Source organism: Nyctibius grandis, chromosome 15 (genome assembly GCF_013368605.1).
Source record: "Nyctibius grandis isolate bNycGra1 chromosome 15, bNycGra1.pri, whole genome shotgun sequence".
In the NCBI taxonomy this organism is placed as follows: domain Eukaryota; kingdom Metazoa; phylum Chordata; class Aves; order Nyctibiiformes; family Nyctibiidae; genus Nyctibius; species Nyctibius grandis.
The window spans coordinates 1,479,019-1,498,216 of NC_090672.1; the positions used below are offsets into that span (position 1 = coordinate 1,479,019).

Sequence of the window (19,198 nt, forward strand, 5' to 3'; positions counted from 1 at the left end):
CCCAAGTAAGATGATGGGGAACTTCATAGGGCCCAGCAACAGAAGAGGAACAGACAGAATGTTCAGAGGTGAGACTGAAGGACAACAAATTAGTTGCACTTGCTCTTACCTGCTATAATCCTCCTCTCTGTTTGTCTCTGGAGACGCTTGGTGGGGGTTAAAGGCTTCAGGGAGGGATCAGATAATGCTGACTCTGCAAGGATCAAACATGTTCTTCCTTGTCAAGTGTGACCATGGAGTGAGGTCTGAAAAAGCCTTAGGGTGCTACTGCTGTAATCCAAGCAATTCACATAGGTGAGAATGTGATGCAGCCTTCACTGCCTGCCAAGTGGGGTACCTTTGGCAAGTTGGCTGCTGTGATTTCTCAGCTAATGGAAAGCACGTGCCAGGGATAGGGTAAAACTTCTCTGGTGCTTCCAGAGCTCTGAGATTGCCTCTCTCCACATGGAGCAACAGCCAGCTTGTTGCTCGGGAATAGCTTGGTCTTTTAGATGTATGAGCAGGTGTTGGTGGTAGGGTCTGTCCTTATCCCTTTTGGTCTCTGAGTCCTGTATTAAATTAAATTCTTGGGCTGTCTCTGGACTGTGAAGCCTAGCTTTCAGATTTGCTGTAAAAGCAGTGACTATTTTCTGAGAGCATCTCGCAAGAGAACGAGACTTTGTAAAAACAACTAATTCTCATTGCTCCAGGAGGTGATTTGTGATAAGGCGTGAAGGAGAGAACCACTTTCAGAAATGTGAAGGGTCTCCAGTCGCTATCAGGAAAGGGAGTGCATTGTGGAGTGTCTGCTGGTTTATATATATGTGGTGCTATTTCTGATGGTTACCATAGCAACAGTTGCGTCCTGTGATATATGTTCTGCCTTGTGAAGTACAAACACACAGAGGTGCTTGGAAGTGAATTCCCAAAGAAAAGCCTCTGGTGCTCCCACGTTCCTGCACATGCACCCTCACCCAGCTCTTGCCGCAGACCCTCATCCTCCCATACCTGCTCTCAGTCACTCATACTCCATAATGTGAAGCGGGGAAATAAGCGGGCAAGGTACTGTGGTAATGGTCAGTGTGCATGGGAAGAAGTTTCAGATTTCTTTTTCTTTTCAGCAGTTTGCTTTTTAGCAGGATTTGGCCCCCACACTCCATTCATAAAGTAAGGTAATGAATTTGAGACCATTGCCTATTTCTGCCTGCAGCACTGACCTAGACATGAGCTGTGAAAAAACAGAGATGCTAGGGAGTTTTCTTTCACCTTTGCACAACAGCTCTTTCACAGACTTCAAAATCTGGCTAAGAAAAATAATAAAGCAATGAATTACCTTGCTTTGTCCTGGGTAAATGTGTCTTCAGGGGGTCTTATGGAATGACAAGGACATAAAACTGGTGCAGTGTAAATGGTATAGTGCGGTTTAAGGAGATAGTATTGCGAGTGCGTGAAGCACTGAGCCAAAGGAAGGTGGACAGGCTGGATTATGCCCTCTTTCTCCTGAAAGGTCTAGAGGTAGCCCATGAAATTGGTGGGAGGCAGGTTTCAAAACAAGCAAGAGGAGGAGGTGGTTCTTTGATCAACATGTAGCTCAGCTGTGATTGGTGTTAATGCAGCATTGTCTGTGTTGTGTCATTATTGATAATTGACATATTCAATTATTATGACCGCATATGTTGTCATTAGTCATATTGTGTTATCTGATTGCTGAGAATTAATTTGCGGTTTCCTTCAAACCTGTGAATCCCCTCCACAGCATCTCTGTCTGCTCTTTGCAGACATATTCATTTGATCAAGTAATGAATTCTTAGTACCAGCCCATGTTTTGCTGCATATATTCCTCTTTTCCATCCCTTCTATCACAAAAGGATTGTATATAAATACACTCAATTATCATTAGATTAGAAATATTCCCTAAGTCTGCTGTTAGAAGGCAATGATACTGACAAATAATGATCATTGGTGTCACGTCAGCACAAACGAAAGCAATTATTTTTTAGCCATCTAACACCACAAAAGCAGATGTACAAAGAAACTACCAATTAAAGATGAAAATACTTAAGGTCAGGTATGTAGTCTATGATTAAACTGATACTTAATACACAATTTCTCTTTTGGTATTTTATTGAGCTCTTTCCCTATATTACTAAATCTCTGCGGTTGTTTGAAACACTTTGGTTACAGGTTTCAGTCAACTCCTACTTTATTATTGGACTTGTATTTTTAGAGTGAGTTGGTTGCCTGGACCCTGGGGATTACCTCATCTCTTGAAATCCTAAATGCATCAGGCAAGCACTGGTGCATCAGCAGTCAGATATAATTGCATTTTGTCCACTGCTCTTCACACGGTCATCATTTACGACAAAGCAACGCTTCCCCAGAACATGATTCCTTTGCTCAGACATCTCCTTCTTGTCTCTCCCCACCCCCCAAACTCCACTTCATCCATGTAATATGAGCACAACCCTAAATCTTTTCAGAGAAAGAGATTGAATTTATGCAGTACTAAATAAGAAATGTTGTTCCCAGCCATGTGAATCAGATTTGGGGCAACAGGACTGGAGGGTAGAAGGAGTCCATAGCTTCCCCAAACAATAAAAAAAAGTATAGTTGAGATCCCAAGTGTAAACATACCAATCCTTAGCAGGATCCCTCTACAAAAGTGAGAGATGACACTGATTTTTGCACCCAGGACTTGGCAAGGACATGGCAGTGTGCAAGGACAGTCACTGATGTGCAAAGGGGCCTGTTTCTGGATGTGACTTTTTAGTCTCTTCTCTCCTGAGGCACCCCAGCTCCTCTGGAGAGCTGTATCACCATCTGGTCCTTCCTGCCTCATGGTCCATGACATGCTAATAGTCCATGACAGCAGCCACTGCTCTGTCCTAACCCATGCCTAAAGGAGCTCAGCTTTTCCTTTTCTACAACTGTTCACCTCTTCTCCAGTCCTGGCTGGGTTGTCTCCATAAGTAGTTCAGGAGAGGCACCTGAAACCTCCAACAGAAAAGCCAGAAGAGTGTTTCTGTGTTTTCATGAGGGAGCTGCCTAGATGTTCCTATGTGGCACCAGTCTATAAAAGCACCGTACTGGGGCAGACCAAAGCACGGTGCCCTGCCTGTCAGAAGGCACATCCACAATCTGAGGGTCACAGTGTATAAGCAGTGCCAGTGTGCAGTGATGTTTCTCTCCATGGATCGAAGCTCAGTTTCATTCTGTGATTCTCTCAACTTCCACAAAACCCTGAGACAATAAATTCACAGTTTAATTACATGTCGTGTGAAAACGTACTTCCACTTATTCTTCTTAAACTTGCAGTCTGCTCTAATCACCCCTCCATTCTTGTTCTTCACTCCTCCCCTCCACCCTGATCTCCTCTCTCTCCAAATTGGTGAGTCCATATCTATTTAGTGTCTCCTTGTGTGTAAGCTACGTCCTTCTCGGGATAGCGAAGTGAGAACTGGGTATTGTTTTCAAGGTGAAGGCCCACCATGGATTTATGGAGTGGCATAATAATGTTTGCAGTTTTATTCTCTGTTCCTTTGCTGACATTTGATTGCTTTCACATTGTTAAGCACTGAACTGTTATTTGCAGGAAATAACCATAAGGACTCTGAAATCTCTTCCCTGAGTGGTAATAGCTAATTCTGAACCCGTCATTGTTTATATCTACAGCTAGGGTTGTTTTTCTGTGTGCATTACTTTGCATCTATCAACACTGAATTTCTTCTGCCATATCATTGCCAGTCACTTAGAATTATGGCATACTTGTGCCGTTCTTTACCACCAGGTTTTATTTTCAGTACTTGAAATTGCTTTGTCTTATGACTAATTTTGTCAGCTCACTAATCATTTGCTCTTTCAGGTGGTTTTTGAATATGGTGAGCAGCTCAAATTCCATCGGTAGCTTCCCACCCTGTTTCCTTGTCTTAACTGGTTGATAGCCTATGAGACCTTCCCTCTTACCTGCAATAATACTGGTAACTGAAAGATAAATAGCTGATACTGATAAAAATCCAAGCATGGAGGTACACTGGCCCCATGGAGGCAACACCTCCACTGTCCAGGGTGATGCCTAAAGCTGATGAGGTGAGCTGCCTGCTGGAGCTCACCCTTCTGGCAGCCACAAAGTTTATGGTGACAAGCTCAGATTTGGACATGTCCCTTTTAGCTATCTAAAATGGGTTGGAAATTGACTTAGATTCCTGGTTTTCTCTAATTTATGCTGTTCGCGTGTTAATTCATGGTTTATTAGAGCCCTTGCCACTTTTCCTAGTGCATACTGAGGAGTAACGCAGCGCTTCCATATCCGAGTTTCTTTAGAGTGGATACCATCTGGTCCTAGTAAATTCTTATTAGTTTACCAATTTTTCTGAAAAACTCTTCATCTACTGCTTCAGTTTAAGAGTCTTTCCAATGATTAAGGGATTGGAGCATCTGTCATATGAGGAGAAGCTGAGACAGCTGGGATTATTTAACATCAAAAAGCAATGGCTCAGAGGTGTTTATCAGTGTGGTTAAATACCTCATGGCAGGCAGAGTACAGAAGATGGAGCCAAACTCTTCATAGTGGTGCCCGGTGGAAGAGCAAGAGGCAATGAGCACAAATTCAAATACAGATTTCCCTTAAACATAATTATTTTATTTTATTTTTATTTTATTTTTTACTTTGAGGGTGGTTGAACACTGGCACAGGATGCCCAGACAGGTTGTGGAGGCTCCAGCCTTGGAGATATCCAAAATCCCAACTGGATACAGTTAGCAACCTGCTCTAGCTGATCCTGCTTCAAGCAGGAGGATTGGATGAATAATCTCCAGAGGCTTCTCCAGCCTCAGCGTTTGCGTGATACCACCATGTAACACAGGCTGTAATAGTGAGACCCTCCCCAAGCTCTGCAGTGAATATTCCTGCAAATATCAGCTGTTTTGTGGTGGCCTTGCCTTTCTTGGGCACTCGCTGTACACTTTGATCATCTTTTAGTTTTATAGGCTCTCTGGTAGGTTTCTGGCTTCTGGAAGAGGCTTTATTATTAGTTTTTATGGTTTTCAGAATATTGCTTCTTAAAACCTTTTTTGGCCTTACCATGACTGGATTGTGTGCTGTTTTCTGTTTTTCTCATTTGGACACAATTTCCACTTTCTGAAGAATGTAATTTTGCTCCTAATAGTCTCCATTACTCTGCTATTTAACCACGAGAGCTCCTTTCTGGTCCTTTTTATAGGTGATGTATATTTATTCTAAGCCTCTAATATGGTTCCTTTATGTAATTTCCTTGCCACCTGCAAGCAGTTTATCTTTTTGGCGGCTGCTTTTAATTTAAGTTTACCAAGTTCCTTGTCCTGTCTTTGGCTAGAATAAAATCACCTTCCAAAGTCCCTGTTAACACAGTCAGCTTGGATTACGCAACCAACTTTAAAATAATACTGCTTAATTTTTTGACAGATATGTCTCATTAGTTGCATGAATAAATAAATATTTTATGTTAAAGGTCTTTGTAAAACCACCTGTTTGACTTTCTTCCCCAGTAACTGATACTGAGGATCCTCACTGTTATTCTGTTAAAAATGGATAAACATTTTCATTTGAGCTTGGTATTCTGGGGAAATAACTCTACTTTGTCAGCTGTACATTACTGTAACAAGAAGGAGAGTATCATCACTGAGAACCCAAACAACGCAATAGCAGCTTGCTCCATTGCTGGTGGTTTATATTGATTATTTTGAGTTTAAAAGTGTGCTTGATGTGATAGAATATTTGGTGCAGTGAATTACACACAGGAACTACTGGGGCAAGTACTAACTTCTAGGGCGTAGCTTTGCAGGTCCCATTCATTCGTGTGATGGATGCGGTGCCTGCTCAGCGCAGGTGTGAATGGGGGGGAAATGACGAAGCCTTGTCCCCTTTGTCCCTGCCAGAACATCCACCTGGTGGCCAAGTGGCTGAGTTCTCTGGAGAAGAAGCTGGAGCAGCACAGTGAGGGCAGCCACCAGGATTTCCGTGTCTTCATCAGCGCAGAGCCGGCACCCTCCCCTGACAGCCACATCATTCCCCAGGGCATCCTGGAGAACTCCATCAAAATCACCAACGAGGCCCCGACCGGGATGCATGCAAACCTGCACAAAGCCCTCGACAACTTCAACCAGGTAGGAGCGCAGTGAAGCTCGCACCGGTGACTAGCCGACAGGTTGGCTTGGAGCTGCTGGAGCCCCATGTAGAGTATGATGTGTGTGGGCATTGCCGCTCCCAGGCAGCAGATGCCCGAGTCCCTTTGCATCGTGTAGTCTCTGGAACCAACAGCCCCTTTCTGTCTTCTCCAGGAGCTGGGCATAGATCTCTTTCAAAGCACTGATTTTCCCAAGAGAGGACTCAGGTAATCCTGAACAGCCTCTTTCTTGCAAGAGGTCACAGGACACCAGACTTCTGCCCAGTTTAATAATTTTCTCACCAATGTATGATCCTTAGAAAGGCTATTTTGTTACAGAATCAAACTTCTGAATGCAGCATTTGGTAGACTTTTGTCATGTTTCAACTTGATTTCTGTGTCTGTGTCACTCCTTTTTGGGCTGTTGAGTGACATATTACCTCTAACACCCAAAGACATGGAGAGGCGAGCAGGTTAAACCTTGCTTTTTTGGCCTTCTATTGAACCACGGTTAGAGGTTCAGAACTGCTGATGTGGTCACATCCCACATCACTCTTCAGAGCGGCGTCGGGGGACTTGGTTCTGTGTCCCCAAAGGCCATTCAGCTCAAAACTTTGCTGACATCAGAAGTGGTGTAAATTAGAGCTGAAATCTCCCTGCAGGGAGGACTTGCTTTGCCAGACAAGGGTAAGAGAGGCCATCTTAAGAACTGCCAGCCCACAAGAAGAATAGCCGATGGCAGGTTGCTCGTTGCTTCTATTGCATGGTGACCACATACACACCCTCCTGTTACAGCAACCACCACCCCTGCTCTTTGCTGCTGGAGCTGCATCTGAGTCTCTTGGGCAGGGGACACAAAAGCAAAGTGTGTGGAAATGATGGGAAATATTATTTTCTTGGTGCTGCAGAGATCAGGTTTCAATGTTAGGGTGGTTGTAACGCAGTGATGAAGCGAGCCTGCTTTGTGGCCTCTCTCGGCAGCTATGGACACCACAGGGCAGGAGGCTGCCGAAAGCAGCGGGGCAGGGATCAAGTGCCGGAGGCTCCCCAGGGAACAACCCGTGTGTCCCGGTGTGCTGGCGCCTGCTGTATCTCGCTGCTGGAGGTGGCCATGCTTCTGCTGACCCTGTGTTCTGCATGACACAAAAGGCTAAGGGCTAACCGCTCACATTATGATGATACCTCTCCTAGAGACACAGACCTTTGCACTCTGCTGCCCTGAACGCCCGTTGCCTTCATCCGCACATCACCGTTACCTTGGCGTGCCGAGCTCTCACAGCAAGACCCTGGCTGTTAAACCTAGAGCAGCCAGAAGGGCCTGAAGGTACCTTCACCCCTCAAACTGCCTTTTTGTATCACTAGTGCTGAAGTTACTACGGCCTCTCTGTTCTGCAGATGACTGTGCTCAGAACGTGCAGGGCAAACCTTGCAGGTTTTCTCTTTCATGCAGCCTCTTGTCTGGGACCAGGCAGGAGCAACCCCAGCCTATTGTGGACCCCAGGCGCTGGTCCATGGGGCAGAGAAATGGGGTCAGCTCACAACTATTTTTGCACTTAGATGTTGGTATGGAGGGAATCTCAAGTGCAGGAGCTAACGTTGCTGAGCAGGTGAGGCGGGGAGGCACCATGCAAGGATTAATGCGAGTAGTCAGGGAAGATTATTCCATTTTTATCTACTGTCATTCATCATCTTGAACGCCACGAAATGTCCTGGAGAGCAAGGGAGGGGAGAACCTTCACCCCAAGTAACATTTTCATCCTGCCTCTACTCATTTCAATCAGATAGTAATTAGCATCTGCTAAATTGCTGTAGTATTATAAAATGTCTCTTATCAGAAATCCTGGAGCGAGTGGGTGCAGCCCCTTTACACCTCATTTCCCTGCTTTATACAGAATAGATGTTCAAATTTAGCTTTCAGCTGAAAGCTACAAAGAAGGCCCATTATTCTGTGTGGGGAATATTGTTCTGCTTTGTAGCTGAAGAAAAATGTTCAACTAAATAGAGAGGCCGAGTGAGACCGAGCTGGATTCTTACTCAGTGTGCGTTCAGGCAAGCTCCCTTTGAAGTCCAGGGATGTTCTCCAAAACGAGCAAGGTGCTCAGCACCTGTTTGAACCAGTTCTTCATCAGATTGCTGATAACGAAGGGAGCTTAGAGTGCTGTCTAATCAAGGGGAAAACAGCGTTTGGGATGTTCTTGATGATCTTATGCAGTTAGTCAACGTCTTGCACACTTTAGAGTAATGGATTCCCCTTTTTCAGCGGAGACCCTGAGCTCTGTTGTGCTCCCCAGCTGATTAGAGGTCTAACATTGTATTTTTTTAAGATAAAGATAATGAAGGGAAGCCACACAGGCACCCTTTGTAGTCTTTGTCACATAGCAGAGTGGACTTAAAGGGGCTGTCCCTGAGGATGGAGGGCCTGGTGTAGCTGTGCCCTCCTTACTCAGCCGCTTGCTCAGCTGTGCAAGTCAGAGCCACCGTATCCTGGATATGCTATTCCTGGGGAGGGTTTGCAGAGACATGGGTGAAGGTGCAGGCAAGTCCTTCCCAATGTGTTTGTCTCCCAGGTCTGGGGAGATGTGTACTGTTGGCTGTGGGAGTTCCCATCAGGTTCCTGCCATGGGGCAGGGGATCTGCTGCCCAGCCGCACTACTCTTGCCAACGCTGAGCAAGGGCCAGAGCTGTTCAAGCCTCCACCTGGCTTCAGCCACAGGAAGAGGGTTCAACTTCCCCCATAAGAGCTGAGCTTCATCCTCATGCCATGCACACAGCTCCAACCCTTCATCCCTGCTGCAGCTCTGCTCTCCCGTAACACTGGTGCTGGGAACAGGCACGGCTGCCCAGGCTTCCCCATGGTGCCCGCCTGCTGAGACGTCACTCCCAGCACCTTTCAGAGTTCTTTGGAGACTAGTTCCCTTTGTTCATTTTCATTGATTAAATGACTCAGGCTCCCGCCCCTCCACCTCCGACATCATGATTCTGCCTATTCGTTTGTAGATATTCAAACTTTAAGCGTCACCTGAAAGTTGGACAAGGAAGCACCTGTTGCTGTGCTGGCTTTAAAGGGCTGCATTAGATTTTTTTTTTGCAAGTGTTTGATCTCCCCTGCTTGGATTTTTAGCAGTTTCTCACATCCTTGCTTTGGTGTGCTGCGCAAGGTTATGCTGTCAGCAAATACGCTGCTGCAGCACACTGCCGGGCTGGCTTTGTGCAGAGGGTCACAGCAGCAGGAGCACAGTCTTTCTGGGATAAGCCCCTGCTGCTTCAGCCCTGCAGCTCAAAGAAATGCTGCCCCAAGGAAACCTTTTGTACTCAAGAGGCAGGATGGACTTAGTTCTTCCAGGTAAAGTCCTCCTTGGCAGAAGCCTTGCGTAGGGCTGCAGTCCCAGTCCCACTGCTGGCACACTTGACCTGTGTGGTGCCTCTCTCCATCTCTCTGCTGTGGGATGTGGGGCATGTGCAGGTGATGAGGCATTGAGTGGGTGCACGTGTCCTTCCCTTCTTGACTGTCAGTATGTGTTCCTGTGCAAAAGCTACTTTAAGTTGGAAAATAAAATATTAATTCAGAAAATATGCATCAGAATTTGCTGATAAAATTGCAGTGCAAAGCCACTAACTTAGAAAATTACTGAATGTGTATGTTATGCAGAAGTGAACTGATTGGTCAAATCAATTCACCCCTGTCCAATGTCCAGTGTATTTGGGGGGCCCTGAGAGTCGCTGAGACTGGGGACAATGTGGCCTTACACAGCCCTGCCTCTCTGCCTCTATTGCAGGATACCCTGGAGATGTGCACCCGGGAGAATGAGTTCAAGAGCATCCTCTTTGCCCTCTGCTATTTCCATGCCGTGGTGGCAGAAAGGCGCAAGTTTGGCCCCCAAGGCTGGAACTGTTCCTACCCCTTTAGCACTGGAGACCTCACTATCTCTGTGAACGTGCTGTATAATTACCTGGAGGCCAGCTCAAAGGTGCGTGAACCAAAGGTGGGCTGTTTGGTGGCTTTTAAACACCAGCGATGGACTGGCTTGTGCTGAAATGCCTGGGAAGTCTCCTTAAATGCCACTTCCTTGGTATCTTTGGTTTTATAACTTCACAGTTCAGTATACCTTTGGGATGGGAAGCTTCAGTGCCGCCCACATCTGTAGCAGCTTACAAATCATAGCAAATAGTGCCTGTGGTCTTTATTCATTGAAAAGACATAGTGGTCTTTGGTTTAACAGAGCTTAGAATAAATTTGTATTTCATTAGGAAACCACATGAAATCTATCCTGTGATCCTTTTCCTTGGGCAGGATTTAACTACTACCTAATATTTGTTTACTTAGAAAACTGAAATAGTGAAGTGAAAGCATTCACTGTTCAGACGAATGCTTAGTGCTGTAGCCTGCAGCTCAACGCCACGGCTGTGGAGCTCTGGCTGTCCGAACTTTTTCATGCCATCCTGGTTCATTCTTCAGGTCCCATATGATGATTTACGCTACCTCTTTGGTGAGATTATGTACGGAGGTCACATTACAGATGACTGGGACAGGCGGCTTTGCAAAACCTATTTGGAAGAATTTATTAAGCCAGAAATGCTGGAGGGAGAACTCCTCCTTGCTCCTGGATTCCCCCTCCCAGGGAACATGGATTATAATAGCTATCATCAGGTAAGGTCTTTGTTTTCTGGCATTATTTATACACGTAAATGTAATGTCTTCCGTAACTGCCCTATATCTGTCTTAGGAGGCAGTGAATAGGACTGCAGTGTTACAACACACCTCCTGTTATTTCCCATTATGTTATGTTTCTGTAGATGTTTCAGCATTCCCTTGGATGAACCAAGCCTAATGGTAATTTGCTGCTTCATCATGGGCTCATTCTGTTCATGCATGAATAGAGCAACTGTATTGGTTCTTGAGACTTGAGCAGGGCTCCTGGAAAATTACATCCACATACTGTTTGCTAAAATGGCCCTTTCAAGCTCCTTTTATCATCAGTTTCGATGAGAAGCACTGAAGGGTCTTGTTGATCTACTTAGTGATCTCATCTGTTCTTTGTACACAAATGCAGTAGCAGAGATAGGCATATGAGACTGCTTTTGTTCATAAAACTTAACTACTGGAAGCTAAATTCCCACAAGAGACTGCAGGATATCGATGCTGAAATGCACAGCGGATAATTGCTAGAGAAGGTCCAGGCCTGAGATAGGTAGCCAAGCCAAACTTCAGCAATTACTAAATTTTCACGGCGGGAGTAGAAGCAGTTCTGTAAACAATCGTGCACTCCTTTCTCCCATCAGTTCGCTGGTGTTTCAGCCACAAGCAGAGTTATACCAGCCTGGGCTTCCTTACTCGGATGGGTGATAATTCCAGCGCCGTGAACTCTGCAGGCAAAGTGCCCTGGACTCTGTATCTAACCTGAACCTGCATTTCTCTGCACAGTACATAGACGATGCCTTGCCTCCAGAGTCTCCTTATCTGTATGGCCTCCACCCCAATGCTGAGATTGGCTTCCTTACCCAGACTTCAGAGAAGCTCTTCCGTACCGTGTGGGAGATGCAGCCCCGCGACACCAGCATGGGCGAAGGAGGAGTGGTGACCAGGGAAGAAACGGTGAGAGTAGTAGAGGAAGGAGCTGTTGAATTTTGATACCTGCCTCATTCATAAGTAGCTCTGTCTAGCTCAGGTTTGTCTCACAACTGCTTATTATAATGTGTTCTGCCTTTGCTGGATACAAACCGATTGTCGAAAACCACTAGCCTCATATTATGCAGAACATCGCCATGGTGGGATGTAATTGGAGTATTGTCAGTAATAGGACAGTGACTTTTAATTACCCCCTGAACTGCAGTGCCTTCATTATCATCCTGTGAAGACGTTGCAAATAAACCTTCTGTGGCCTCCACTGTCTCTGAGCTACCGGTCCCTGTGCACCATGCTGTGCCTGGCATACCAATGGGCTCCCTGAGCGCACCGTCTGCCAGGTACAATGTGCCACCTAGAGCTCAGCCCACCTCTTACTGCTGCCACCTGGTCCCACCCAGCTCCCAAGCTCCCAGGGGCCTTGTAATTCCTTATTTCCAGCTGAACTCCTTTGCCATGCCTATGTACTGGGCTGATCTCAGCCCTTCCTCTTGAAACTCACAGCTCATTAAAATCTGGCCCAAGCATTAATGTCAGGACCCAAAACCAGCCAACACTTGCTCAGTTTTTTATTTCTGCAGTCTTAAGGTCCCAGCTCTGTGTTTCAAGTTTTGCAAATTAATGAATGACTAGCAGAAAGCTTATATGAAGTCTGTGGTTTCACACATGCTTCCTTTGGCTGGGTGTGGAGCTGGGGAACTTACTGCCTTCACCTAAGGGGCTGTTAGAAGTGCTCATCGTGTTCAATTTTCAGTTCATACTGGAATTTGAGATGAGAGGAATAATCCAGAGGTAGCAAAGACAAAGGAGATGCTCAAAGATAGCAAATGTGACTACATCTTCTCCGCTCCCAGTCCTTTCACTATTGAAATACAATTAAACTCCTTGGCCAGAGAAGCAAAATTATCAGTGAGTGATTCAGCAGTGGTATCACGGAGCATGGCTGCCCTGCAAACTCCTGGTGACTGTCAAGAAGATTGTCGCAGGAGCACAGAAGTCCTCATGGCTTTCGTGATCTCTCTGAGAAGAAAAGCTGCCTGAAAGCAACCTGAGTGTGGCCCCACTGCACTGCCTTGTGCCTGGGGGGATGCTCCCACAGCTGATTTTCTTCTGGAGGTGATCTCTCTCATTATCTGGGCTCTAACTGGCACTGGCTGTATCCCTTTCACTCGGTCCTTGAATGAGAGAGTTAAGAGTTGTCTCTTAGCTCCTCCATTTGAGGATTTCCAGCCCCTGGTTTGGCTGAGGTGGTTTTAGGGAGCTTGCAGGGAAACTGCAAGCCTGTCATTTTTCTGAGGCTCTGACAAGTCCAGTTACTCCCACAGGTTTCTGAGGCCACATTACAGAAAACAAGCAGTAATTGTTGTGAAAAAATCAGAGCCAAAGGGGTTTGCAGGGGAATTTCAAATTAGGGGATATTTCTATGCTGCACCTGAGGTGCAGCTGACGAGCTCTTCCAGCCGAGCTTTAGCCACCTAGCTGGTTGTAATAACAGCCTACACATCATCACCTCTTTGTAACGTCTGACGCGAGTGTGGAGGGTTTGGAAGAGCAGCAATGGGAGGAAACTGGAGCACAGAGTCCAAAATATGAATGTCAGTGGGCATGGCAATAAAATTACCCTGGGCTGCCTCTGCCACTGGCTGGCAGCCGTCACTGGCACCCGCACGCCACGTTTTGCACGTCAGATTGTACAACTGTAACCGTGCGTTATGTGTTCCTGAACAATCCCCAAGAAGCAGAAGTCTCACTCAGGTTCCAGCCCAGAAGCAAAGCACTGTGTGAGAGACTTCCATACCACGCTGCCTAATGGTCCACGTAAACCTGAGAGATACAGCTGATCCCAGGAAGATTAGGGGCTTCATGCCTCATTGTCAACCAGAAAGGTTTTTGCCTTTTTTACTTATTTTTTAGACACTTGAAACATCCTGTTGCATTGGAGCTTTCCCTGTTCAGTATTTAGAGATATAAAGCACTGTTTCCAAATCAAGCTGTGATGGTGACCAGAAAATAATTTTGTTTCATTATGCTTTTCTTCCACGACTCTATTAGTTCAGAGTGCCAAATTCAGCTTAAAATTAAATTTCATATAATCCCCTCTCTCTATCAATTTACCACAGAAAACCAGCTCATAAGCTCAGTTGTCCTGAGGTTCAGCTGCAGCTATAGCCCCATCCATCTTCTTGCATTGAATCTGACCTTGGGAGAAGTAAAAATACAGGCTTGAGACCCAAGAAGAAAGGAGGCTGCTACATGTCATAGTGACATTTTTAAACCATCATTTTGAAAGCTTCTCATTTGACATTAACTTCCGTAAGCATTTGAATTTTAATAGGTTGGGGCAAGCTCTTTGAAAGGAGCTTGCCCCATCGCAACTGACACTGATTGTTTCGGAGACACTGACTGGCAGATGGAGTTTTCACACTGCGTTCAGGCAGCTGTCAGCTGAGGAAGCTCAGCGGGTCATTCACTAACAACCCTCTCTCCTTTCACTTCGGCACACAGGTGAAAGCTCTTCTGGAAGAGATATTAGAGAAATTGATGGATGAGTTCAACATTGCAGAACTTATGGCAAAGGTGGAGAACAGGACGCCGTACGTTGTGGTTGCCTTCCAGGAATGCGAGCGCATGAACATCCTCACCAGTGAAATAAAGCGCTCTCTCCAGGAACTGGATCTGGGGCTGAAGGTAGGAGCTCTGGATGCTTGTGACTGCAGCACTGTAAAATCTTGATGAATGGGAAAGGTGCTTTGGGAATAAAAGGGGTCACACTCTGTATTCAGCACTGCTGGCTGCAAAACTGACGTGACTCCATGGGGAAGGGTTCACAGATGGATTTCAAATGGCACATTGACCGCAGACCATGAGTGCAGGCACTGGGAGAGTTTAAAGATACACATAGCAATGACTGCTTTTTGGGAACAGAGACCAGATACTTCTGTCCACCTGATACTGTAGCACAGCAACAATAGGTCACTCAGAAATTGAGATGTGGCCTATTTAAAGGTAAGACAAAAAATCACACCTTTTCACAAAATGCCCAGGTACTGGGGGGAACTTGTAAGAACGTGTCATTAAAGGCACAAGCTGAGCTGAAATCAAAGGAAAGATTGGTCCTGTGTAAGAACACAAAATATCCAGAGCTGTACAAGAAGAAGCCTAAAAACTCAAGAGTTTTGGAAGAGATACAACTGCCCTTGCTGGATAGGAGTCATTTGCTAATGGAGGAGGGTCAGGAGCAGACCTTCCCTACGGAGATACTCTACATGATTGCTCCACACACAGTTGCTTCTCCACCCTGGCAAGAAACTAGACTCTGCTCCAGGAAGGCGATGTCTGTGTCCCTCTGAGTGGTGGCTTTGGCCATTGCTTATGGAGAACAGTGAGGAGCTCTGGAGTTGGCAGGACACACCAGCTAGGATGCAAATTTCTGGGTTCAGCGGGATGTGCAAGCATGCTGTGCTTTGAGGCTGCATCCACTGGTGGGGCAAGTCATCTGCTGAATCCCCTCCCAGGCAGTTGGTGGGACAAAATATAAAAGGCTACTCATTGCCCATTAGGGGATAAACCAGCGTAGATCACACTGCACTGCAAGTGAGTGAGGACCTGCCTCACCAGCCCTGATGCCCTGTAGCACCATTTCCCCTTCACCATGTCATCCACAAGGACTCTTCACCATAGCCAAGTGCTGTACATCCCTTGGAAGGGCCTAAGTGTAGCAGAGGAATGCTTCCTGGAGCTTGCAGCACAAAGCTGGTGGCTTCAACGCTACCCCAATGCCTTCCCTGCATCATTGACACAAAGTTGCTCCCTGGATGATTTCACGGTGAGAGGCAGCAATTAAGGATATCAGTCGCTGGGCATTCCCTGTTCCATCATTTCCTGAATGACAGGTTGCCATCCCATTTCACCAAAACGCTCAGCTAGCAAAAATACTTTGCATAACATTGAAGGAACTGCAGCTGCTTTGTGTGACCCCATTAGCAGAAAGAGCTGACAGTTCAAGTCTCTGAGGACTTGTCTTGAGACTGACTATCCCAACCCTCTCCTGAGGGCGGCTTTAAAGAGAGATCCTCAAAAGACAGATCTGCAGCGTGCAGGCAGAGGTGCTAGGGTTGGCTCTGGGATTTTAGGTAGCTGCAGCTCTGCAGGGATAGGACTAGGCTGCTTCTAAATCCCATCTGCATTGTGCTGTACGCTGTGAACCCAGCAGCTTGGGTCCGTGCTAGCACAGATATTTCTGCATTGCGTTCACTGCTGATGCTTATTGTCTTGATTAGAGAGAGTCATATCATATACATTTCATGGTGGTCCAGTATGTACAATCCAATTTAAAATAGGCTAATATTTATGTAGTCAATTATTATAAACAGATTTCCTTGATTTTCTAGCGTAAGGCAGTGGAATTGAAAATTCTGTTTCCTAAGACAGGTAAACAGAAGTGATTTAATGTTTCAGTCCTGGAGCACCAAACGAGATGTAATTGTCACTGGGACAATGTGCAGCAATTAGATTTAATGTGGAGAAGAATAAGCTATTTAATATTGGTTGGGGAAATGAGTGGATGCATGGGCTTAAATAAACCACAGACAAAATAAACCACAGAAATCAGTCAATAATAGAGGGTACAAATTTCTTCCCAAAACCCTGCCACAAATCATGGCAGGGAAGTGAGATGGTATGTGCAGAAAAGGCACCTCTAATGACTACATAGGTTGGTCCCAGCAGCCTCAGTACCTACGGCGTGATTCAGAGGCACCACAGGGCCAGGACTTAAGGACTACTGAAGAGCAGATGAGTAGCAGTATCTACTTGTGTTAACATTTCTTCATCGTGTGTATGCTGAAGAAACAAACTTGAAAGGTCTGAGATACCACTGGTGGGCAATTCTCCTATGCCTTCAAGCAAAGGTTGCGTGTGGGTCCCTGCAGAGCTGAGTTAGACATCGTGCATGACCCGCACCGCTGCCCAGCATCCCCCAACGGGCCCTTCCCATGCCTTGGGTACCACATAACGGCCAGGGGACACTTGGCCCTGCTATTGGCTCTTTCTGTAGGCAGTGCTGCTGTCCTGACTTGACAGCTAGGTCTCACACTCAGTTTGGGAGAGAAGTCATTAATTGTTCCTTCTAAGAGCAGCTCTATGAGAGCTGTTAATGCACGTTAATCTCTGGGACTGAGGATCTTTACTGACAGTACTCAGAGGAGGAGAGTTTACATAACAGGACCACAGATCTCAGAAGAGAATAAATAAAACACAGAGGAAGCAAGTCTTATTGTTTTTAACTGACTATCTGCTAAAAGAAGGCGATTTGGAAATGTCATGCCTAATTTAAATTTTTGAATAATTCATTGTGTCTGTGTAGCGGAAAGTGATTGTTTGGTCCAAAAATAGGAAACATCCCATTAAGAGGAAGAGAAATTGCAGTAGACTGGTAGCCATCAAAAATAACTGGCATGTTGCATTTCAAAGCCCTTTGTTCTGGATGACTTCGGTGAGACCAGAGGCTGGGCTGAAGCACTTGCATGTTAATATTGTACCCAGTGTAATTTTTGCAAGCAGATTTTCTATTTTGCAACTTCAGTGAAGGATAAGCCTCCAAAATGAGGATAATAAATATTATAAAATGACGAAGTAAGACCAAATTTTGTAAGGCTAGCTGGGTATTTCACTGTATCAAGTGAAAATAACCTTAACTGAGAAAACTATTTGTGACAATAGTCTGCTCATCTTGAGGGAATGTCTGCAGGCTGATTAGGATTTCCTTCAAGGGTGTCTTTAATGAAAATTACTCCCAGCATTTTACAAAAAAAAAAAAAAAGTAACTTGAATCATTCCGGATGCACTTTAGTATTCAGCATCTGAAATGCAAATTTATGCATAATTGTGTTTGGACAGCTATATGAGATAGCTGCTACAGATGCTTTGAACCCTCACAGGAGATTCCAACAAGTATGCTTGAGTGCATAGGCTTTAAAAATTGCTTTTCTTAAGCCTTCCTGAGAATTACATTTGCTAATTCATTTGTTTCCTGAAAATAAAACTAGACAGGATATATGATCATGAAAGTTATGTCTTTAAATCAATTTGACTGCTTGCACACATTTTGCAATATTTTTACCCACTTTAAAACCTTTCCAGGAGTGCAAAATACTTCTGACTGTCACTATTAGAAGGCCCTGTGATTCTCAGTGTCCTGCTGTGACCAGTGCAGTACTTTGCCCCTCAGACTTTTTTTCTTCCTGCGTGGTCTTGCCATGGCTTTAGCCAGCGACCAGCCTATTGAATAGGTCCTCTCAGGGTCTAAGTTCTCCTGGGATGGGAGATGATGACCCATGTCATACGAACGAAGAAGGAACCATGATGTTGTTACTTCAGAGTTTGTGTGCCAGCAGAAGTTATTAAATAACAAAACCATGGCAACTGTCCCCTGATGAAGTAAAATAATTTTGACAGCCTTGTGAATCTCATTACCAGACCTTCTGCTTAGACATGGCCGTGGTTTTCTGTTGTGTGAGCTTTAATTGTGAGACAGTAAATTGTCTGAAAGTGTGTTATAGATAAAGTGAGATGGCTCAGGTGCCTAGGAGGAAATACACGGGGCATGCACTGGCTTTGTATTTCTTTGTCACTTCATGGCAAATACCAAAATGAGAAATCTTTAATTGATGTTTGACCCTTGTGCTTGGAATTACCCAGGACTTTAAAGACCTTTTACCAAGTAACCCATCATTTTGAGATTCCCTACAAATGTAAAATCATCAAATAGAAATAATGAGATAATTTACTGGCAGAGACTTACCTCGTCCTTGCTCACATGAAATGACAGACATGTATTTTGAAAGGTAGTTACAGTTGTTCCTCATGTTTAGGATTAATTGCAAATCCTGCTTCCACCTTTTCATTTAACCCTCTTTGTTGCTTTTAGCTTCAAGAGTGTTAAAACAAAAACTATCTTAAAACCTTTGTACACATGATTTTCTCTGTCCACTAGAAATCTGTTCTCCATGGGGAAACCCATCAGGTTCAGATGCTTGCTGCCATTAAAAGCTTACTACTTTTAACAAGTCATCTTTGAAGCAGAGGTTTAATAATGCCTTGTACAAGTCCGTCCAGTTGAGAGATGAACGTTTCCCAGGGAGGGGATTTCTCCATGGGAAACCACAGATCTCTGGGGGGCAACTCTGAATGGGGATCCCAGGGCTGCCGTGGCTTCCAGGCATGGGCACAGTATAAAAGTGCTCTCAGCTCTGACTTGAATTGGTGGGTGCTGGGGATATACATCCCCTTGAAGTACTGCCCGTGCTTAATGCCAGACAAAATGAATTCTATTGTGGATGTTTAGGAACTTTCACGGGGGATGGGGGGAAAAGGGAAAACCAAAACCAAGACAAGTGTTGCTAAAAAGCCAGAAGTGCTAGAGCAGACATTTCCAGTGCCTGAATTCAGCTGATAC

General features: G+C 45.2%; 1 protein-coding gene across 1 annotated transcript in view; it reads left to right on the forward strand.

Moving 5' to 3' along the window:
• DNAH9 (dynein axonemal heavy chain 9) overlaps positions 1-19,198 on the forward strand; it is a 207,577-nt gene that overhangs the window by 177,969 nt on the left and 10,410 nt on the right. The window contains exons 63-67 of the mRNA XM_068413544.1: positions 5,893-6,120; positions 9,896-10,087; positions 10,576-10,767; positions 11,542-11,712; positions 14,248-14,430. Of these exons, the coding sequence (XP_068269645.1) occupies positions 5,893-6,120; positions 9,896-10,087; positions 10,576-10,767; positions 11,542-11,712; positions 14,248-14,430 (966 nt within the window). The remainder of the gene's footprint in view (positions 1-5,892; positions 6,121-9,895; positions 10,088-10,575; positions 10,768-11,541; positions 11,713-14,247; positions 14,431-19,198) is intronic.